The following is a 19,424-nucleotide window of genomic DNA, read 5'->3' on the forward strand; positions in this document are numbered from 1 at the left end:
TTTGTTTTCATTATTTTTATTTAGAAAGCAGGATATCCGGAGTTGTTGTTGAGCCCCTCCAACTGCGTGCTTTTGAAACACTCAACCGGACCATAATTTTTTAATATATGGCTTTATTGAGCTGTCTAATTCATCATCCTCAAAGAGTTCATGGGTATATTAGCTCTCTTTGGTCTCGCAGTGATCAAGTTACAAGATGCCAGTATATGTACAACTTTCAGATTTATGTCGTTAAAACTAACTTTCGAGAAAGTCTTTCCATCATGCCATTCCGCATGAATGGAACAGATTGCCGTTTGAATTGAAGATAACACCAGATGAGCTTACTTATAGAAAGAAACTGAAAACTTTTTTATTCTGAATATTTTATATTGAGGCACTTTTGAGTATTTAAGTGGTGCGTAAGCCTATAATAATATTAATAAAAAACAGTGACATGCAATTTATTCCGTTGTCTTACTCAATGAATAGGGGAAAACCTATAAACCAACTTGAAAGGACCGAAATGCTCGAGCCATAGATGCTGCTACTTTATTGCAATATAACTGTTTGCATCAGTATTGGAATTTTAAAGGCTTGTTGCAAATGGTCTGATTTTAGTTTTTATTATAATAAAAGAATTGACAGAATTATCTAATAACAAGGATTCTTCATCACCATATCTGAATGATGATTGGTTTTCTTTTCACCCACGTCTAACTTGTTTTTTTCCTGTATGTACTGTCAAACTGGCCAGCATGTTACCAACAGCTTGTAAATGCAGACTAAAATTTTAATGGCCGATGTCAGCCTCTAAACGACTGTCATTTAATTTAGGTGGTCTCCTTTTGTGCAATCAAACGGATTTGGATTGTATTAGATGGTAAGATATGTTCACACTGTCTTTGGCTTATTCACGTCAACAGGAAGTCAAAATAGCGTGTTGATTTTAGTCACGCTGAATCAGTAAAGGGAGCGAAAGAGCGAGTAGAGATGAGGCGTGATTTTTTCAAACTACCTTTAAAGTGTGGGAATTTTTTGTTTCTGAAAGGGAGTTTTCCCAGGTGCGTATTTTTTTTTGTTTGCTCGATTTCATCAACTGGTAGCTAATGCTTGTGACTGAGAGCATTTGTTAACATAAAATTTCAGTGAAAATTTAAATTTTGTACCAATTTGCAAATATTTCGTTGTCCTGTCGCTTACTATGATTAATGAATAGTCTCAATGGTTGCTAATGAGGAATAGTTGTACCGGTTGGGAAGGATTCTTAAAGTAATCGAAAAAAATTTTCAATTCATATCTTGCTTTCTATGACATATACACTGTTCGTTTACCGAGAATCGAAAAGTTTTGCAAGTACTCGTTGTACTTATTGCTCTCTTGCCACCTTTTCTCTTAAATGACATTTGTCATCGGTCGCTATTAAAATTTCTATTGATAGAAATAATTGAAGTGTGTAAGGCCTTAGTTAATGCTTTCTGTGATTTTCACACTTATGTTCGAAAAGTATAAGCGAGTTTTCAGATTTTGCGAGCATTGGTTGGTTTTGTTGGGTTTTTATTTAGTCTTATTAGAACTGTTTTCATCGGTTGCTAATCAGATATGAAGGTACACAGTTAATCATTCAAGTCCGTAGCTAGTAGTATTCACGACTTTGACTCTTTGATCTCAAATTTTTTGTGTGACATCTTGAGTTTTTGTTTTTGTACTTTTTGTTGTCCTATCATTTAATCTCACTAGAGAGAGCTCTTATAGGTTGTTTGTTGGTATCTTTTTGATTATTTCATTTATTTCAGTTCAAAGCTAGTGCTTTCTGTTGATAATAATTGTTTTCGAATTTTATTGTTTTTTCGGGTTTTGCAAGTTTTCATTGTTCGTGTTTTGTTTTTGATCTCTTAGTGTCATTGATTACAGGTTTTATCTTTTGCTACAGATTTTGAAATCAATCGAATTAATTGTTTCACTTTGTAGCTATCGCTTTCTGTGACTTAGTCAATGTTTGATTTTTTGAGGTTTGCTAGTTCTTGTCCTAAATGATGTATCATTTACTCTCATTAATGACAGCGTTCTTCGGCTGCTAATCAGGTTTTAGTCAATCGAAGTTCTTAGCTACTGCTTTCATTGACTTTCATACTATTTGTTCTCAAAAATCATTGGCGCTCAAATAATTTTGTAAGTCCGTATCAATATAATTAATTGCTCTCAAACGAAGTTTGTAGCAATTATATTAGTCCTCTGGGTCTTTTTTGTGCAATTTTTCGCTTGACAGACTTTTCGTCTGACGTTTTTGATTTTTCGTCCTCAAAAAAGAGATAAACAGGTAGCGCCCAGCGGGCATTAAGTGCTCTTAGAGCCTTTCAGCTCTGCTTCAGCTCAAACTGTTTTGGAGACTTATCCTTATGGTGTGAAGGGCGGTTCTTAGAGGTTGAAGACACCCCCAATATTGCCCCCACGCCCCTCACCGGGCTGTTGCCCCAACCACACTGTTGCCCCCTCCCCATCAGCCCCCACCCGTGGATACTGACGAGCAACCGATCGCTAAAAACACGCAATTTTATACTAATTTTCAATTTTTTTCAAGATTTTCTAAAATTTTTGTCCTTTTTGAGTTTTGTGAGCCCTAGGTGTCCATAGTAGTGTCTATAATAGGTTACTGCATAGTTTCTATTGGTAGTGGAATGTTTTCAACATTTTAACATCACGATTTTTTTTGACAAAACTTGCAAACTTTTTCAATTTTGACATTCATTTTTCATTATTCACGTCTTTCCAGACGCAGGGTCAGGGAACGTCCTTAAGGGTTTTATAATAAGTTACGGAAAAACTTTAGAATAGCTTTTAATATCCATGGAATAGCTTTTAGTTTTTTAATATGACAAATTTTAGCAATTTTTAATAAAACTTTCAATTTTTTTCAAAATTTTTGAGTTTTTTTTGGTCATTTTTTAGGTTTCTTCAGCCTCAAGAGCCGAGGAACCTCCTTTTGGGTTTGAAAATAAATTACTATATTGTTTCTAAATCTAATGGAATGGTTTTCAAGATTTCAACACAACGAATTTTAGAATTTTTTGGATGCAACTTGCATTATTTTCCACGTTTTTTTGAATTTTTTTGTCATTTAGGTTTCTCCAGCCTCAAGAGCCGAGGAACCTCCTCTATGATTTGACAATAGGTTACTGTATAGTTTCTAAATGTAATGGAATTTTTTTCAAGATTTGAACACCATGGATTTTAGCTTTTTTACGAAATTTGCAATTTTTTTGACATTTTTTTGTCATTATTCAGGTTTTTCAGCCTAACGGAAAATCTCCGTTAGGGTTTGATAATAAGTTAATGGGAAACGTTTTTTGGCCATGGATTAGTTTTCAACTTTTATTATCACAAATTTTAGCAGTTTTTTGAAATTTTTGTCATTTTTTAGGTTCCTCCAGCCTCAAGAGCCACATAACTAGTGTTTGATTATAGGTTACTGCGTAGCTTCTAGATGTAATGGAATGCTTTTCAAGATTTTAATATCAGTTTTTTTTTTAAAATTTTTGCAATTTTTTCAAATTTTTTATAATCTTTTTGAATTTTTTATAATTTTTTCCGGCACCAGGGTCCTAGGGACCTCCTCCAAGGTTTGATGATAAGCTATCGCATAGTTTCTAGAGTTAATGGAATGGTTATCAATATTTTAATTACTCCAATTTTAGCAATTTTTTGATAAAATCTTTTTTTTTAAATTTTTGGAAAATTATGTTCCAAGTTAATGGATCTTTATGAGCCAGTAAAACTATTTAAAGCTTGAAATAGGGATACTGGATAGTGTCTTGAGACAATGAAATGGTTTTGAAGATTTTAATATCTTGAATTTAAGCAAGATTTTGTTTGCGATTATTTTCAAAATTTTGGAATATTTTGTCCTTAACGATCATTACTTCCCAACGAAGCTTTTCAGGTCTTGCAGATGGGTTACTTGACATAATTCCAGTGACGAAAATAGTTTTGAACATTTTCACTGCGAAATCTGGAAGCTTTTTTTTTAAATTTTGCAAATTTTTAAAATATCGTTTTTTATTTGATTTATTTACTAACAAGGCTAGAAAACTAAAAGTCGAATCGAGCTAAAGCTAGCCCCTCTAAACCGTGGCTAGCTACTGACGAAGCCAACCGCTAGCCGGTCATTCGAGAGCAATTAGCCCGACGTTAGTCGGCTATGGTCTTAATCTCCGTAATGACTGGTTTCGTCGGTTTCTTGTTGTTAGTTGTTTTTTGGATTTTCATTTCAGAATATAAATTACATAATAGCATAATAACATAATAGTCCTAAATAACATAATGGTCGATCTTATTGTCCATCTAGTGCGGCGTAATTCCAATTGTTTTCGGCTCCAACTTTCAGCTAACATTAACTTGCATTTGTTCATTGTTGCGCATACAGGTCAAGATTATTTCAATTCTTTTTACTTGTCTTTTGATCACGTTTCTCGCTTTAGATAAGTCACAATTTTCACCCTGGACTCGTGACTTACCTCACTCACTCTTTCAACTGAAGGATTTTGAATTCTTTCAATCACTGAATTACGCAATGTGTTAAATACAGTCAAGATCAAAAGAGCAAAATCAAGAGAGGAGATAAACCGATTAAGACCGGTCATTAAGTCTTAGTGCATTGTGTTATCAAAGTTGCTAGTTGGGATTAGTTTTGAGCTTATTCGCCTTCAATTTAGATGCTGAATTAAATTTGATTTTAGGGTCTATCTGACACTGCACAACAAGTTGACACTTCTGTCAGTTTCTGTCTCTTTTTTCTTTCTTTTTTTAATCTCCTGCGTCAAGGGCGGATATATTCCGGCAATTTGACGGCTATGTTAAAGATTCTGGAGTAAGTTGACGTAACATCGTTTAAATACTGTGCAACGGGCAGTTAAATTGCAAATTGAAAGTTCTTTTAAATTGAAAAGAAATGATTTGTTCTTGAGGAAACTCTTACAAAAACGTGACCTGTATCACAAAATTTACATTTTGGAACACGAATCCGCTTATGAGTTTTTATTCTGTAGAAATTCAAAGCAAACATCACTCTTCTCATTTACTTGAAATTAGTACATTATAATGAGTAAGTTAAATCGATAGTAATATCCGTTTCATTTGTCAAAGGTGTCTGTTTTTGATCAAGAGTGGAGAACATTGACAAGATGTTGTCCACGCTCACCGTCACGGATATCCACATCATCAGTGTTATCAGCGGTTACAATATCTAATTTCAACAATGGTCCAACTTGTCAGTTGAACTGAAATGAAGTAACGCCTTGGTGGTTATTTTGAGAAACTTCCGTGCAACTCTTATTGTGGATTGGGAAGACAAATAGCAGTTTTGTAAATACCCATATCAAAGCTCACAAAAACAATTAGTTCTATTTAATAAGTCTCAACTAATTACTAAATAATTTCGAGCAATAAAATTTTGGGGCTAATTGAAGAGTTTTTGATGAAAAAAATGCTCCCAAATAGTTGACAGTGGTTACGTTATCCGCGAGAAAGAGTGTCAAAATCGTCACTGTTGCCCATGGTTAGCGTATCAATATTTCACCGTGGACAATAGGGTTTAACGTAAAGTTAAAATGTGACAAAGATTGGCACCTTTGTCCTCCAAAGTCCCCCACAAAACTGTACAAAATGAACTATTTGCAACATAGTTTTTAAACATTTTCTGTGATGGTGAATAGTTAATGCTCATTGTGATTATCTTACAATTTTTTGTAAAGCTGCCTACTGGATATTGTATCAACTAATTCGTTTTTAAGCAATGGCTGTTTTAATTTTGATCGAGTAAAAAAAAACTATTTTCAAAATATTGGCAGTTACTATGCGAACTGTTTGTCATTTCAATATTTTTTCAGTATTTCTTCATTCTGTATCTTTACATCCAATTTAGTCTGAGTGTTGTGTGGAAAAAATTTGCAGTTCAAATACTAATGTTAGACATTTTCGCATTATCTTTCAGATTCTTGATGTAAATTGTAAATATTGCTTATACACACCGGATCGCAACAGCAGGACTTCTTTCATTTTAAAATGCAGAGACGACGAGCTGATGGAAAATCAGTTGGAAAGGGTGGATTGGGTTCAGCGGCCGTAGGCTCAGTAGTGGGTGCTTCTGGGTCGAAGGCTCTGGACTTGAAAGACAAGAAAGAGAAACAGGTGGTTGTAGTTGCTGCTTTGGCCGTCATTTCTAACGCGACCAACAAGCATCTTCTGCAGCAGAGTGACACGCAGAATGCTGCGAGGGCTATTGCCATGAACCTAGAGGTATTTCTAAGATTTAAGAGTACATTAAATTACTGCTCTTCAACCTATCGAGTTACCGCGCTAATCGAAGCTACCGCGAAAATCATTTTCAACCAAGTAACTCATACCGGTAACGATGAAAACAGTTTAAATTGTTTGAATTGCCACAGGAGCCAGTGGTTGTGGAAAAAATCTGGGAGAAGAAAGGATTGCCCACTCTGATCGTGAGTCTGCAGCGAGTTCTGCAGTATTTGAGAGACGCCAGAGGAGCCTCGACCAACATTCAGGCACTAGCCACTGTCAACTCACACTTGCACAGGAGTTTATGGGCACTCACTGCCCACAGTCACTTCGCTAAAAGTTAGCGCTGTCTTTGTATTTAAGCCCCCGTCATCTAATTTTGAACCTACCCTCCTCGTTTCATTTGAACTCAAATGTCTGTGAAACATATCGCAGTAAGAAAATAATCGGAATTGAAGTATTCTAGTGTCGGTAATCACAATACATGCATTGTTATTACTTTAAGTTGCCCAACAGCTATTATTGGGTCTATTTTTTGCTCCTGGCGCTTTGTTGATTTCCCATTCTATCTGAAAATGGCAATCGATTACGAGGATTTATGAAGTCTTTGGTTTCCTATCTCTGTGAAAGTTTTTGTTTTCATTATATCTCTTGAGGTTTTGTGCAATCTTCAATATATCTTCCGCGACTTTAGCTGCGCCATATATGTCCATGCAAATGTTATGATACATGAAAGTCTAGTTCAGAAGTTTTACTGTTAATCCCTGTGCAATTTATAGACATAAATAAACTTATTTTTGAGTGCTGCACAATGTTTGTTTAGTGGCTGTTCGTCACAATCTGCCAGATTTAATCTTGGAGTGCCTCGAAATTGAGAATCGAAAGAAGACGCCTTTCTTTGACTGTGACAAACCGGTAAGTCCGGATAAAGCATAATTATTTGAGCGAACTTGTAATTAGATTCTAAAGAGGCTTATGTAATAATCGATAGTTTGAAATAGGGTGTTTCTTTTTTTACCTTAGTTATGTAAACAGCCGAGTGAGCAACATTTTCAATCGACTTTTCTGTTCTGGAGCTAAAAAATTTCAACAATTTTATTGTTCCAAGCCTCCATGAAATGGGGGCTAGGAACTTTAGGCACGCTTGGCTTCTTTGTTAAGCCAATGTTGCGGAGAGATACAAATGTATCATTAAAATACCTTTTTAATAGCCGCCCTCATCTTCTCAGCCGGCTATTATTGCGCTCGTATTTTTTTATTACAATTCAAAGAATTTGAATTGTATTGGGGCGCTGTCTTTTTTTACGACTCGAAGAGGAGTATTGGTTTTCTTAAGGTTTTTTTTTACCGGAAGTACTATTCGTTCAGACGATGTGTTGACCTAAAAGTGAAAGTGAGTAAAATTGCCGTGTGAACTAATTTTTTCTGAGCGAGAGAAGTTTTTTGATCATGCGCTGCGTTTAGTGAATGACTTTTTGACTTTGAAAAGTAGTTTTTGACTGAATGGCACATATAGATAACAGTTTTTAGCCGTTTTTTCGTCTAAGTGGCCCAATTTTTTTGCTTTTAATTTAGTTTCTTGTAGAAATAAATTTTATTCGATACTATATTGAAATGTCAACCTCGGCAATTGATTCCACAGTGTTTTGCAAAGCCTGAAAATGCGTTTCAATTTGAAAATTGGCACATATTTCTTGATTTTTTAGGTAATTTTTGGCTTTTTTTCTATTAATTCATTCATTTTTGGATCTTTTAACCGTCGTTTTGTCAAAAATCAGTTAATATGGCAACTTCCTTTTGATAATTCATATACTCGACGCCTCTTTCTACCTCGATGTAATTTTGTTTTATAAAATTGCGCATATGCTAATCCGTTTTTGGTAGTTTTTTTTCCGATTTTTGTCAGTTTTTTGTTTGTATTTTGGTTTTGATTGCAAGAAATAGTCTTTTTGTGCAACATGAAGGACTTAATTTTTGTTTCAATAAAAACTCAATCATATTTTGGCGTTAAGTTTTTGAAAAACAGTCAAAACTTTTTCATAAATGCAGTCTTAAAAGTTTTTTGACCATTTTTTCGCAAAATGTTTGAATGTTTCGTATGCTTGAAATATTTTTTTTCCTATTTTTTGTTCTCATCAGAAGGATAGATTTTTGTATCGGATGACTGTTTATCTTTTCTATGTTTCGAATGCTGAACAATGAAAAGTTTTTTGTTTTTCTTGATTTTTTTAATTGATTTTAAACTTTCAAAAATCAAGAATGTTTTTTTTTGTTGCGGTGTTCTTTACATCGTGCCCATATTCTTCACATTCTAGTTTTAAGATCTGTTCACACATTTTCATGATTTTTGAAGTCAAATTGGAGTAGTGATTTTGGTCACGCCGAAACAGGAAGTGGAGCGAAAAAGCGAGTGGTTTTGCGGCGTGATATTTTTGCGCTCTAATTTTAAAGTAAAGTGAGAAAACGTTGTTTGAACAAAAATTCGCTTTCTCGCTAGTGGTTTTTTGTTCACATGTGGCAATTTCACTTTGATTTTTACTGTTTTTTCGATTTTTTGGATCGGATTTTTTTCTAAATGGTTTTCCCAATCCATTCATAGTCCGTTCTCTGTCTAGTTTTCTGTTTAGTCAATGAAAATTTTTTGAATTGTACGTCAGGACTTGTCCTGCTATGTTTTTTTTACTTCGTCAAACTGTTTTTCGCTTTACCATTTTGCCGCTTTTTCGACATTTTGCGTGAAATCTTTTTGACTTGTCTAGGCTAGTTTCTCTCTTCTCTCATTCTGGTAAAAGTGAATTTGAACATCAGTTGCTAAGCAAAGCAATTCAAAATGAACAGAGTCGGTATAAAAAATTGAAGTCAGAAATAGAAACGGGATAAACCCATAAAGCCCAATTTTAGATGCCCGCTATTTGAACGTCGTTCCTATAAGTCTTAGTTACCACCTCTAATGCTTATTGGTGTTGATAGTAGCCCCTGTAGCCTCTCTCTAAGAAACAGAAGTATGTTCAACTACGAAATGCCATCCAAATAAATCGCAATTAAAAAATATTTTTGTACAAAAATCTTTTTTTTTTTGAATATATTCTATTCGTTCAATCCCAATCATGCTTATTGGAATCAACGGCGGCTATTTTCCTTCAATCTGCCGGGTATGTTTCACGTTTCAAATATGCTCAGCAACTAAAAACGGATATAAATAGGGAATATGATTTTTCATTAGATTTATCAGATTGCTAATGAAAACTATTGGTTAGAAATGAAATGGTATAAAAGGCCCAAATAGTATAGATTAAGTAAATAATATATGTTTGGCCGAACAAATTAAAGGGAAGGTTTTTATTTTAAGAAACATTCATTTTTTAATTGCTCTTGAACGAAGTTCATAGCAATTATTGTAAACGTATGTCTTTATGCAAAATTTTCGCTTGACGGTTTTGACTTTTCGAGTGACTTTTACGCCCTTGACTTTTTGCGTTTCGCGTGATCTAAAATTCTCTCTCAATCACAATTTCAAGCAGCTGAACTCAATTGGCGGCAATTTAATACTGAAAGTCAAATGAAAAGTGCGACGAAACTGGTGCCATTTTTCACTTTAAGTTTTAATAGTGGCATATGTTAACTTCTAATGTGGGTATTTGAAGCGCACTATTGAACTTCTTAGTCCCATTTAAGCTCACCCCCCCCCCCCCCCACTGAAGCAGGCTGCAATTGATTAGAGCTCGCACAAGTCGTTCGAGATCAATTCTTCCGACGTTTAGTTATTATGTTTATTTACTCCATTTGTCCTGCAGTCTGTTCATGCTCAACAGAAGTAGTATGCTATTCAATTAGAGTGCGAATTTAAAATTTTCAACTGAATTAATTGCTCACAAACGACATCGGTAGTCTCTAAGTATCCGATTCATCAAAACTGTTGAAGAGACATAAAATCATGATGTGAAGGATAATTCTTAGACAGTTAGGCATACTCAAACACCCTACGCTCCAAGCACGTCCCGCACAATCAGTATACGACGATCTGTTTAGGTGTATTTTAGTTGGTTGAGATACCCCCCTTTGCCTTCCCCTTTTTTGGGGTTCCACCCCACTTTCTTATCTCCTCACAGAGGTAGGCTCTCTGATCTTAAACAAGTGACTATCAAATTCAACCTTTTTCCAATCGTTTGACGGCTATTCGTCCGACTTTAGTATAATGATAAAATCCTTACGGGCATTTCAGTATATCAATTTATAATTTTTAATGGCGGGGGATTTACCCGAATTTTCAGTAGCACTAATTAGTTCACTGTTCTAATTTCCTTAAACTTGTTTATCCTCTGTGAATAGATTCATTAGAATTGATCAACTTGTAAAATCGAATTTTTGGTTTGACATAAAAATATTCTTTTTTTCCTAAATCAGTCCTCATGATTCGTATGTACCTTGAAGTTCTTTTGGTTATTTTGGGTAGTAGTTTCATTACTCTACGCTGGTTAAAGTCCCTCTGTTCTCAGGTTCTCAATTACTTGCTTTTTTCCGAAGGTAATTTTTAGGCTTTGTTTTAATGTCACTGCAAAATCGAGGGTTTTTTCAGTTGTTATGCCGCTATTCAGATGTTTCGTTTTCCCATATTGCAAAAAACTAAATATCTTTGATGCTAGTACTGTACGCTTCTTGAGAGGTAAATGAAAAAATTAAACACGAACCAATGTATCACTTCGTTGTTATAAACTATTTGAAAGCAGCTGATAGAAGCAGCAATAACTTGAAATTCTTAATCAAAATATAACATCTCAGCATTTAATTACAATGAATTTCTGTTTCTTTTACTTCTTTTTGAGACTGCAAATCTAAAAAGCTATTGCGGCTATTTTCTAACAATCTGCCAGCTATGTTTATTAGTTGCTCGCAGACAAAGTTATTAGTAGAAATTGTATCAGTCCGGATCTTAGAGCCTTAACGCTCAGTATTCTTTAAGTATGCGATTCACCGAGATATTTTCATGTGAAGAGCGGTTCTCACATCTGGACCCCTCTCACTTAATCCTCACCGGTTAATGTGTTCTTGTTATAGCTGCGAAGCTGTAAGCTGAGCGAAGCTATATTGCCGTGCTCTTGGTTTTTTTTGTTTCGTCGTCTGACGCTCTTTTTTCGTTTTACATTTGTTCACACCGCAAAGCTGAAGAAGTCAAATTTTTTGAATGACTTTTTCCTCTCACTAACGGCATATGCGCGCGTGACGTCATTTCTCACTCGCTTTTGCGAAAGATTTTAGGTTATTTGCGTGATTAGATTTTGATCATACGTGACTTACCTCCAATAAAATGACTTTTGCACTTTAAAACTTAAGTTTAATTTGAGTTTGTTTAAGGTCAAGGGAACTCCTATGTGCAGTAAAGGTCCCTAATAAGAGGCTTCTGTGGAATGAATTTTAACAAGTTTTATTAATTTATCGCTGAATGTTTTTAGCCTAGTTTTTCGAGTGGCGTCGATTTTTTTTTTTCAATTTAGATCTGTATCTGTTTCTATCTCTATTATATGGCACGCAGGTCTATTCTTTCGCAGCTATTCCGGCAATCTGCCGGCTATGTTTTTATTATTAAGTGGTTGGAGGATGGTAATTCAAATGTTTTTTTTTCACGTGTTTGTCAGAAAATATAGTTCAATTGATTGCAATACCTCAGATGCAACGTTTCCAGGAATTTAGAGAAAAACAATTGTTAGGTCGTTCCGGCCGTTTTGTACTGTTTTCTGGATACAATCTTTGATTTATACGTTTAACTACTTTCCGTAAATCTTAAAAATCAGAAATTGGGCAAAAGTAGTTTTATATTGAACACTGAATGCTCTTGAGCATTTTGTCCTTGACGAAATATTTTCTTTGTGATTGGGCCAATTTTCTTTGTCTCGTAAAAAATAAAGGTTCCGTCGCGCGTACGAGGTGAGACTAGTTCCCCTTATGATAGCTGAACTCCTCTCTGTAGACGTGTCCAGATTTGGAAACTTGGCGCAATCCAGTGGCTTTCTCCATAAATATTCTACTGTCAGCGGAGTTGGTTGAGCTGAACAATAAAATAAATGATGAATGTCATGATTGACTGTCTGACAGTGTGGGCACATGTTTTGACATTCATGATTTATTCTAGACATGTGATTAATTGTTCAATAAGGGGCTATACCCCGAATGCAGCTGTTCCAGTTGGACCCGTGTTTTTCTTGGTAGTGTCCCTTCTTGTGGGTTGACGGTTTCAATTCTTCTGTTCAATATCTTGCTTTGTTTTGTTACTTTAACAATTTCATTTACAACTAGTTTCCCTTCGAATAGGCTAACGAAAACAGAGCCAGCCCTAAGGCAGTCGCTTGAAAGCAATTCGTGAGATTAAAGTCGATTTTTTTTCTTCTTTGAAACTTTTTTTGTTTCCATATTTCACTTGTTTATATGGAAAAAAAAACAGATATTTGAATGGAATCCTTCCTGTTAAGCTGTCTTCAAATCTGAGGATAAATTTTTATTAATAAAGCTTTTTTAAATTTCAAAAAGTGAACAGTTGGTACGGCCAGAAGTTAACCATGGAGCTTGAATTGATTTTATAGGTACTGATCAGCACGCTCCTTATTGCCATATTTAAATAAATATACCTGGTTGGGTTATTTCATTTTTCAACTTTTCATGAATTTTGGGATAAGACAGGCTTGAGCATTGTACCAAGGCAGATTTCCGATCCTCCTTGTTGTACTCCAGAACAGTGGAGAGCTGACCACTCAGCTTGCCATCTTGTACAACCTGTCCTCCCAAGTGGAGAACCAGGAGCTCCTCAATGCACTGGGAGTGGTGAGCCACCTGATCCCTGCGATCCGGAGTCCCTCCCTCACTGCACAAGGGGTGGCCAGTCTCACTGTACTCAACTTGGTGGTCACTGAGGACATGTGTAATAAAGTGGCAGAGGCAGGTGCTTTGGAGGCTGTCATTTTGGAAATACAGAATGTTAGTCAAATTAACAGTCGGCTTTTAATTGTTTAAACCTTACTCTTTAGTTGCTCTAGCCGAGCTAAATGGTTGTCTTCCAAGATTCTGCCAGAATCTTGCAAAATAACAATTCGGTTGCGACCGGGCTGGCCGAAAAAAAAACGTGGCCGATCAGAAGCATTTCCAGTCACCATTGCTGTCTGAGTTTCTTATAAATAAACCAGAGTATCTTAAATCAGAGGTTAAACTCTTTTTGATCAACTGTATGCTCTTCGAAACCAAATTCAGAGCCTAAATTTTTAAATTGTCTTTGAGTATTTATAAATTAAATAAAAATGAATTTGCTGTATTTTTTTTCACTTTACAATTTGCTTTTCTTTATGCTCTAAATGAGCGTTTTTACAGCTAAAATCCTGATAGTTTCGCATTGCATTACATGGAAATAATTTTGACTGTTTTAGACTACAACTTGGTAAGATGGTAATCTGTCATGTCATGCAGCGTCGTTTTGTGACCATAATTTTCATGTATCTGTATAACATCGGTTTCGTTCATTGCTTGTGCACGTGAGTTTCACGTCTGGTGTTACTATTCAATCCACTTCAAGTGTACGTAGATCTTTTGAACGGCACATAAAAAATTTGGATCTTTGCCATTTCTGCCACGCCCCCAGCTTAGTGGGGGCATATTATTTGCCCCCCCCCCCCCCCCAAACGCACGTGCCATACATTTACATAATAAGTAATAGCTCTCGAGCGAATTTTGTCGCGTGAAAAGTGTTTAGGTCAAATTGCTGAAGAGAAGAGAGAGTGGTTTTATGTTCATGTCACTCTTTTGAGATCGATAAAATAGCTGCGATCAAATTTTCTCTAAGAGGGAGAAATTTTTGATCACATGCGGCTTTTTAAAAGCAATTTTATAGTTTCAACATTTCAGTGAAACATGTGAGTTTAAAATAGTTGTTGAATAATTGAAGCAAATACTTCAATTAAAGATTTAATTTCCAGCTACTTTTTTTTACTGAGGGGGAGAGCACAAAGGGAAAAGATCCAAAATTTTAACCTCGTTCTAAGTTAAACACAACACATCTTTAGCTAAATGCATTCACGAGAACTACATTTTTTGTGCAGACCCACAAAATTAGAAATTGTTATTTTCGTGCATATTTATGATTTCGTTGTTCTTCACACTGCAAACGACTACCAGCTCAATTCCGAGAGGCTGATTATTTATAGAATAAACTTCTGTGGAAAAAAACTTTCTACGCATTTGTGAAAGTCAATTACAAGTCTATTGGGAAGAAAATCAGCTTAGGAAAAAAAGCAAAATTACATTTTTTTTAAAAATACGAATGTTATATACTCATCAACACATTCTGTTATAGGTTGCAAATATCCTTTCGGCTGCCAGTAAAAAAGTTGCCAATATTCTCAAAACTTGTAAATGATTTCCTCGAGTAATTTTTGAAATTCGCACAAGTTGTTCCCAGCCCCAGACAATCTCTATAAATGTCTTGGAACTGTTCCCGCTGAAAGCGTTAGTTGTGTGGGAAGAAATATATCTGGATTCCGGTCGGACTCTTTTGTTATCATCAGCGAACTGGATCTCTTGCATTTGGACGAGGGAGTAATGACCTCGGGGTAAAACAAAGCTGGCACGATCGTAGAATTTTTCCTGGAGGTAATCGGCGACGGTTCCAGCAGCGTACATTGTAGCTAGTGCCGATAATGAAATTGGAAAATGCATGTAATTGAGGAAAAAGCTGTCGTTTGAAAAACAAGCAATTTGAACCCGTTCATGTGTCATAAACTTCTTAGGAGCATCAACAAACCAATAATGATATGTAAAATTTGGCAAATATATGTGGCTCATTTCAAAGTCTGGACAGCTCGAGTTTTTAGCGATTGACTTTGGTTTGAAGGTAGTGCAATTGCAAATTTGTTGCAACGGATAGCTCTTGGATCAAGTGGAACTGTTTCTGTGTTTGGTAAGCAGTGTCTGTCGATTAAGTTTTGAGCAGTTAATGAGATCATGATTAAATTGGCCTCAGTCAATGTCGTGTCTGACAGATTTGACTTTTTCATGCCTGTTTCGATTACATGACGTGCTACCCCATTACAAAATACATCAATAGTCTAAATACACTCGCCTGGCTTTTTTCTAATCTCGATCACTGGGCTGCAGAATTTTGAGCGGCTCGAGTCAACAACAGGTTTGAATTCACAGTAGTTAACTATTGCGAAAAATCAGATAAAGAGCGCCGAATTATATTACCCTTATCAATTTAAATGGTCAAAAACATATTTTGAAACACCCCAGCGATGCAGCAGTAGTTTACGAGTTTTTTTTTCATGCGACCATTGGATGTCATTTTAAGAGCTTGGATCAATTTTTGATTTGAGGAAAACAATTTTTTAGCTTTCATATTAAGTTAACGATACCTCAAAATATCCTTGAACTCCATCTTGGGAACGACTTCAATTTCGAGTTCAGTCTTTTCGAATGTTATGCATTAACCTACTCCGCGTGCTTCTTTATCTAGTACCCTGAGGTAGTATTCAAGGCGAACTGGTCTTTTCGACCTGACCAAACTAATTCTAATAATTTGCCTAGGAGAAGGAGGGACGTTCTCAGCAAGTGAATTTAGAAGCGCTGTGCAGTTCTTTTTGAGTTTACGAATCGGTTACAGTCGGCAACACGATCATTCGAGAAAACTATTTACCAAACGAAAACGATTTGGAGCTCTTGTCTCTGGACACATAGTGCCAAACTTTTCCATTCTTTCTTTTTCGATTAAATCGAACAGTCAAATTCATGTACCTTGAACTGTTAGAAAATAATCACTCTGACCTCTACCGTATCACTACACAGAATACAATCTTCCGGAGTAGTTGTCTCGCTCAAACACGACATAAAAGCAGGCAAAATATATTTTCTGGCGCATCCTGGGTTTCAAAACTAAGCCATTTCATAAAAAAGACAACTTACTTTTTTGGACACTGTAGTGTTTACCAAACGTTGTAGTAAACTCCACCACTTCGCTGAATTGAAAAAATTTTAAATCATATTACATAAGCACTTCAAATTTAATTTTTAAGCTGTCGGGCCTTCGCATGCAGCGCTTACTGCACTGCGATCATTATGATGCAATGCACTCATTGAAGTTCTCTTATCCATGTGGATAGATGTCTCACATTAGCTGGTAAGGTTGACTGGGGCCTGAGTTTGTGAGGTCGGGGGCTTTGTAACCCATGCTTGGATCTTCGACGGGAATAGGCGAACTTATTCAGACAGATTGCAAAGCCTGATCTTTCCTATCTTTCCTGGATGTTCTAGTTCCGCTGGAACTATGAGCCTAATGCTAATGAACCAGCTTTTAAATATTTCAGAGATCGGTCAAACCCTTTTGACATTTTATAAACATCAACTAACAGATTCCAATTCACGCTTTTGCACCTGCTGACGCGCAATTGCACAAAGACTTCTTGTTTTATAAGCTATGCTAGTAAACTTCAAAAAGTGTTTGTAAAAGGTAGAACCGTGTCCCCGTCAGGGTGTTTATCTGCGCCCGTGATCAGTAAAAACTTCTTCCCACTTCGAAAAGCAGCATTCAAGCAACATTTGATAAAACATAAGACAACCAAACCGCTGATTATCCCTCATAAAAGAAACATACGTTCCATAATTTTTCAAACAATGTCCAATAAAAACACAGTATAGATATGGAGCTGTTCTCATGTGTAATAACCATAATCATTAATAGTCAAATAATTTTCAATTCAAAATTACACCCCTAAGCTTCATGGCAAAAATCAAACTAACTAACTAAGACAACGCTGAGCAGATCCAAAATCATGCAATGCTCCAAAGCACAGCTCATGCTACAGTTAATGTTGAAATTCATCGAATGGGAAGCATTCCAATACATGTTAGAGGAGCAACGGCAGTGAGACGAAACAGTTGAAGTTCACGAAACCCTCTATATAAGCTTCAACTTCAAAAAGAGTAGCTTGACCTCTTGTGAAGTGAGCTCATGGGACAAAAACTGAGATGCAAAGAATTTTAAGCATAGCAGAGCAATTTGCCAATAGACACTGTTCCTGGCTGCGGGCCGAGCGTGAAACAAGTAAGTTCAATGCTGAAGCTCAAACTACCTGTGACCCTGCTGACACCTAGTCACCTAGGCAGGAAAGGTCCACAGTTAAACGGTTGTGAGTAGTGCTGACTGCAGTCAATTGAGACTAAAGGTTATAACATCGATAATTAAACAAGAGGTCCGGTTCTGATGAAGGTGATGAATCAGGGTGATGCAGACTGGATGAGTACCTATGATGAAGCTTGTGACTATGTCTCATGACAGGGACAGCGGAAATTGGATCAAAGAGCGATACGCAATCCTCAAAAACTGATGGAGGGCAACATTACCTTTCAATCTATTTGGCGCTGGCAATTGTGTTCAAAAGATCAGAACCTGGGCCTCTGCAAAGAGTACTAAGACAAACTGGTCGGTGGACGCCAGCAACTGGTCCGCTTTTGTTGACAACATTTGTGATAGCTGTCTCAGGTTACGCAACAAAAGTTTAGCTCTACCAAAAAATTGTTTTGGGGATAGATGCAATAGTTTTCATCACTCAACACTACACGGAGCCGACTTGAGACGATTACAACCAAAAGGAATGGGGAATAGAAATGGAACAGGGGGCTTTGCCCAGTACTAACCGGGAAGAGAGCAAGCACAGCAATAAATCTACGCGAAGATTTTCGTAGCGCAATAACAAACCGACAATGTCCAATCGAATCACAATAGAGGATACCCACCCCAAAACTTCAATGCTCAATGCAGAACTTTGTTGACAAAATGGTTATAAAAGTAGAAGTAGACACGCCGACTACATTTCAAACTTAACTGGCAGGATCAACTCGGCCTTACATTTGACCAACAACAGCCAGCTGATCCACAATTCATCTCGAGAGTCACAAGAAACACAGTTGCTTCAACAAAACTGTGCTGCAACAATCAGTTTCTCTTATACCACGCGTGCAGCAACAATCAGACACCTTTATATGTTAGGCCCACTATTCAACTTCAGGCAATCTCAGTCGCGTTATTCTACAAAGACTTGAGCATAGAAACATGCTCTTTTGAACAGTGGGAGTGATAAAACGCAAGTTTCGCAAACCGTTGCAAACACTCTTCATATTGAAGCTCCTAAATATTTTTCACTGCCCCTTGCGTCTCTTCACGGAGAAGATGCAGTAACGACTGCCAATGTCATGATCGGTATTGGCTCATTTCTTAGATCTTTACCAATCACAGACCTCCTGGTTTATACAACTGCAATCGAGACGTTTCAGATGTCAACAATTCATATCGAGATAATAAACAAAGTTGGTACCTAACACGATCACTTGGAAGGAATCAATTTCCAGTGGTAACAATATTGGGATACTTATCAGCTCAGCTCATTATCATTCTTATCAGCTCACACCTTTGTAAACTGTTTTAAAGCAATCGCTCTGGCCTGTTCCGTACTTTGTACACAGAATACAATCTTCATAAGCAGGTGTCTCTCTCAAGGTCGACGTAAAAGCAGGAAAGTATAACAGGGGCTATATCGAGAGAAAGAAACTACATTGAAAGCGATTGCTGTGCCTAACAGCCGTTCGTGATTATTTATTCGGTTGTGAGAAAATAATTTCATATCAAATCGCTTGGGGCGTTGAGGCAGAACCATGGTCGGCGAGGCATGACCAAAATAGCAAATATTGAATTAAATTTAGTAAATAAAGTTTTAAAAAATGTCAATTGGAAATGAGTATACGGTTTAGGTTCACTTTCTCGTCTATATACTGTTCCTACTCAACGAAAATTTACCTCTTTTCATCTAATGTACTTTTGATTTACTGTTCGGTCCGCAAACGCCTGTAGTGTTCGATTTGTGGCTCTTTCTTCCGAAACAGTTGTTTCAGATTGTTAGAAACAGTTCCTTGAAATCGGCTTTAGCGCCTCTAAAGAAAGCTGAGTTTGATGCTGCAATCATAATAAGACTATCCCCATAGTTGCCGTTTTCAGGTATCATTAACTCGGATACTGTCATAACTTTTAAAACATCTCGCACAAATCCAATTACATCCATAATGGCACCGAAACAAATCATGACCGATAACCAAAATAATATAAAGCGTTTAAGAATTCGAATATT

At 36.4% G+C, this 19,424-nt stretch overlaps 1 protein-coding gene and 1 pseudogene across 2 annotated transcripts in view; both read left to right on the forward strand.

The window, feature by feature from the left end:
* LOC142354759 (large ribosomal subunit protein mL49-like) overlaps nucleotides 1-5,509 on the forward strand; it is a 423,982-nt gene extending 418,473 nt beyond the window's left edge. Inside the window, exon 5 of one of the 2 annotated variants that reach the window (XM_075407141.1) lies at nucleotides 5,122-5,509. In XM_075407141.1, coding sequence (XP_075263256.1) covers nucleotides 5,122-5,259 — 138 coding nt within the window. In that variant the 3' untranslated portion in view covers nucleotides 5,260-5,509. The remainder of the gene's footprint in view (nucleotides 1-5,121) is intronic. The other variant, XM_075407142.1, reaches the window with a different exon arrangement.
* Nucleotides 5,510-5,972: 463 nt separating this feature from the next.
* Nucleotides 5,973-19,424, forward strand: part of LOC142354626 (uncharacterized) — a 69,892-nt pseudogene continuing 56,440 nt past the window's right edge.

The sequence above is a fragment of the Convolutriloba macropyga genome, chromosome 15 (assembly GCF_964194025.1).
Source record: "Convolutriloba macropyga chromosome 15, txConMacr16.3, whole genome shotgun sequence".
Classification (NCBI taxonomy): domain Eukaryota; kingdom Metazoa; phylum Xenacoelomorpha; order Acoela; family Convolutidae; genus Convolutriloba; species Convolutriloba macropyga.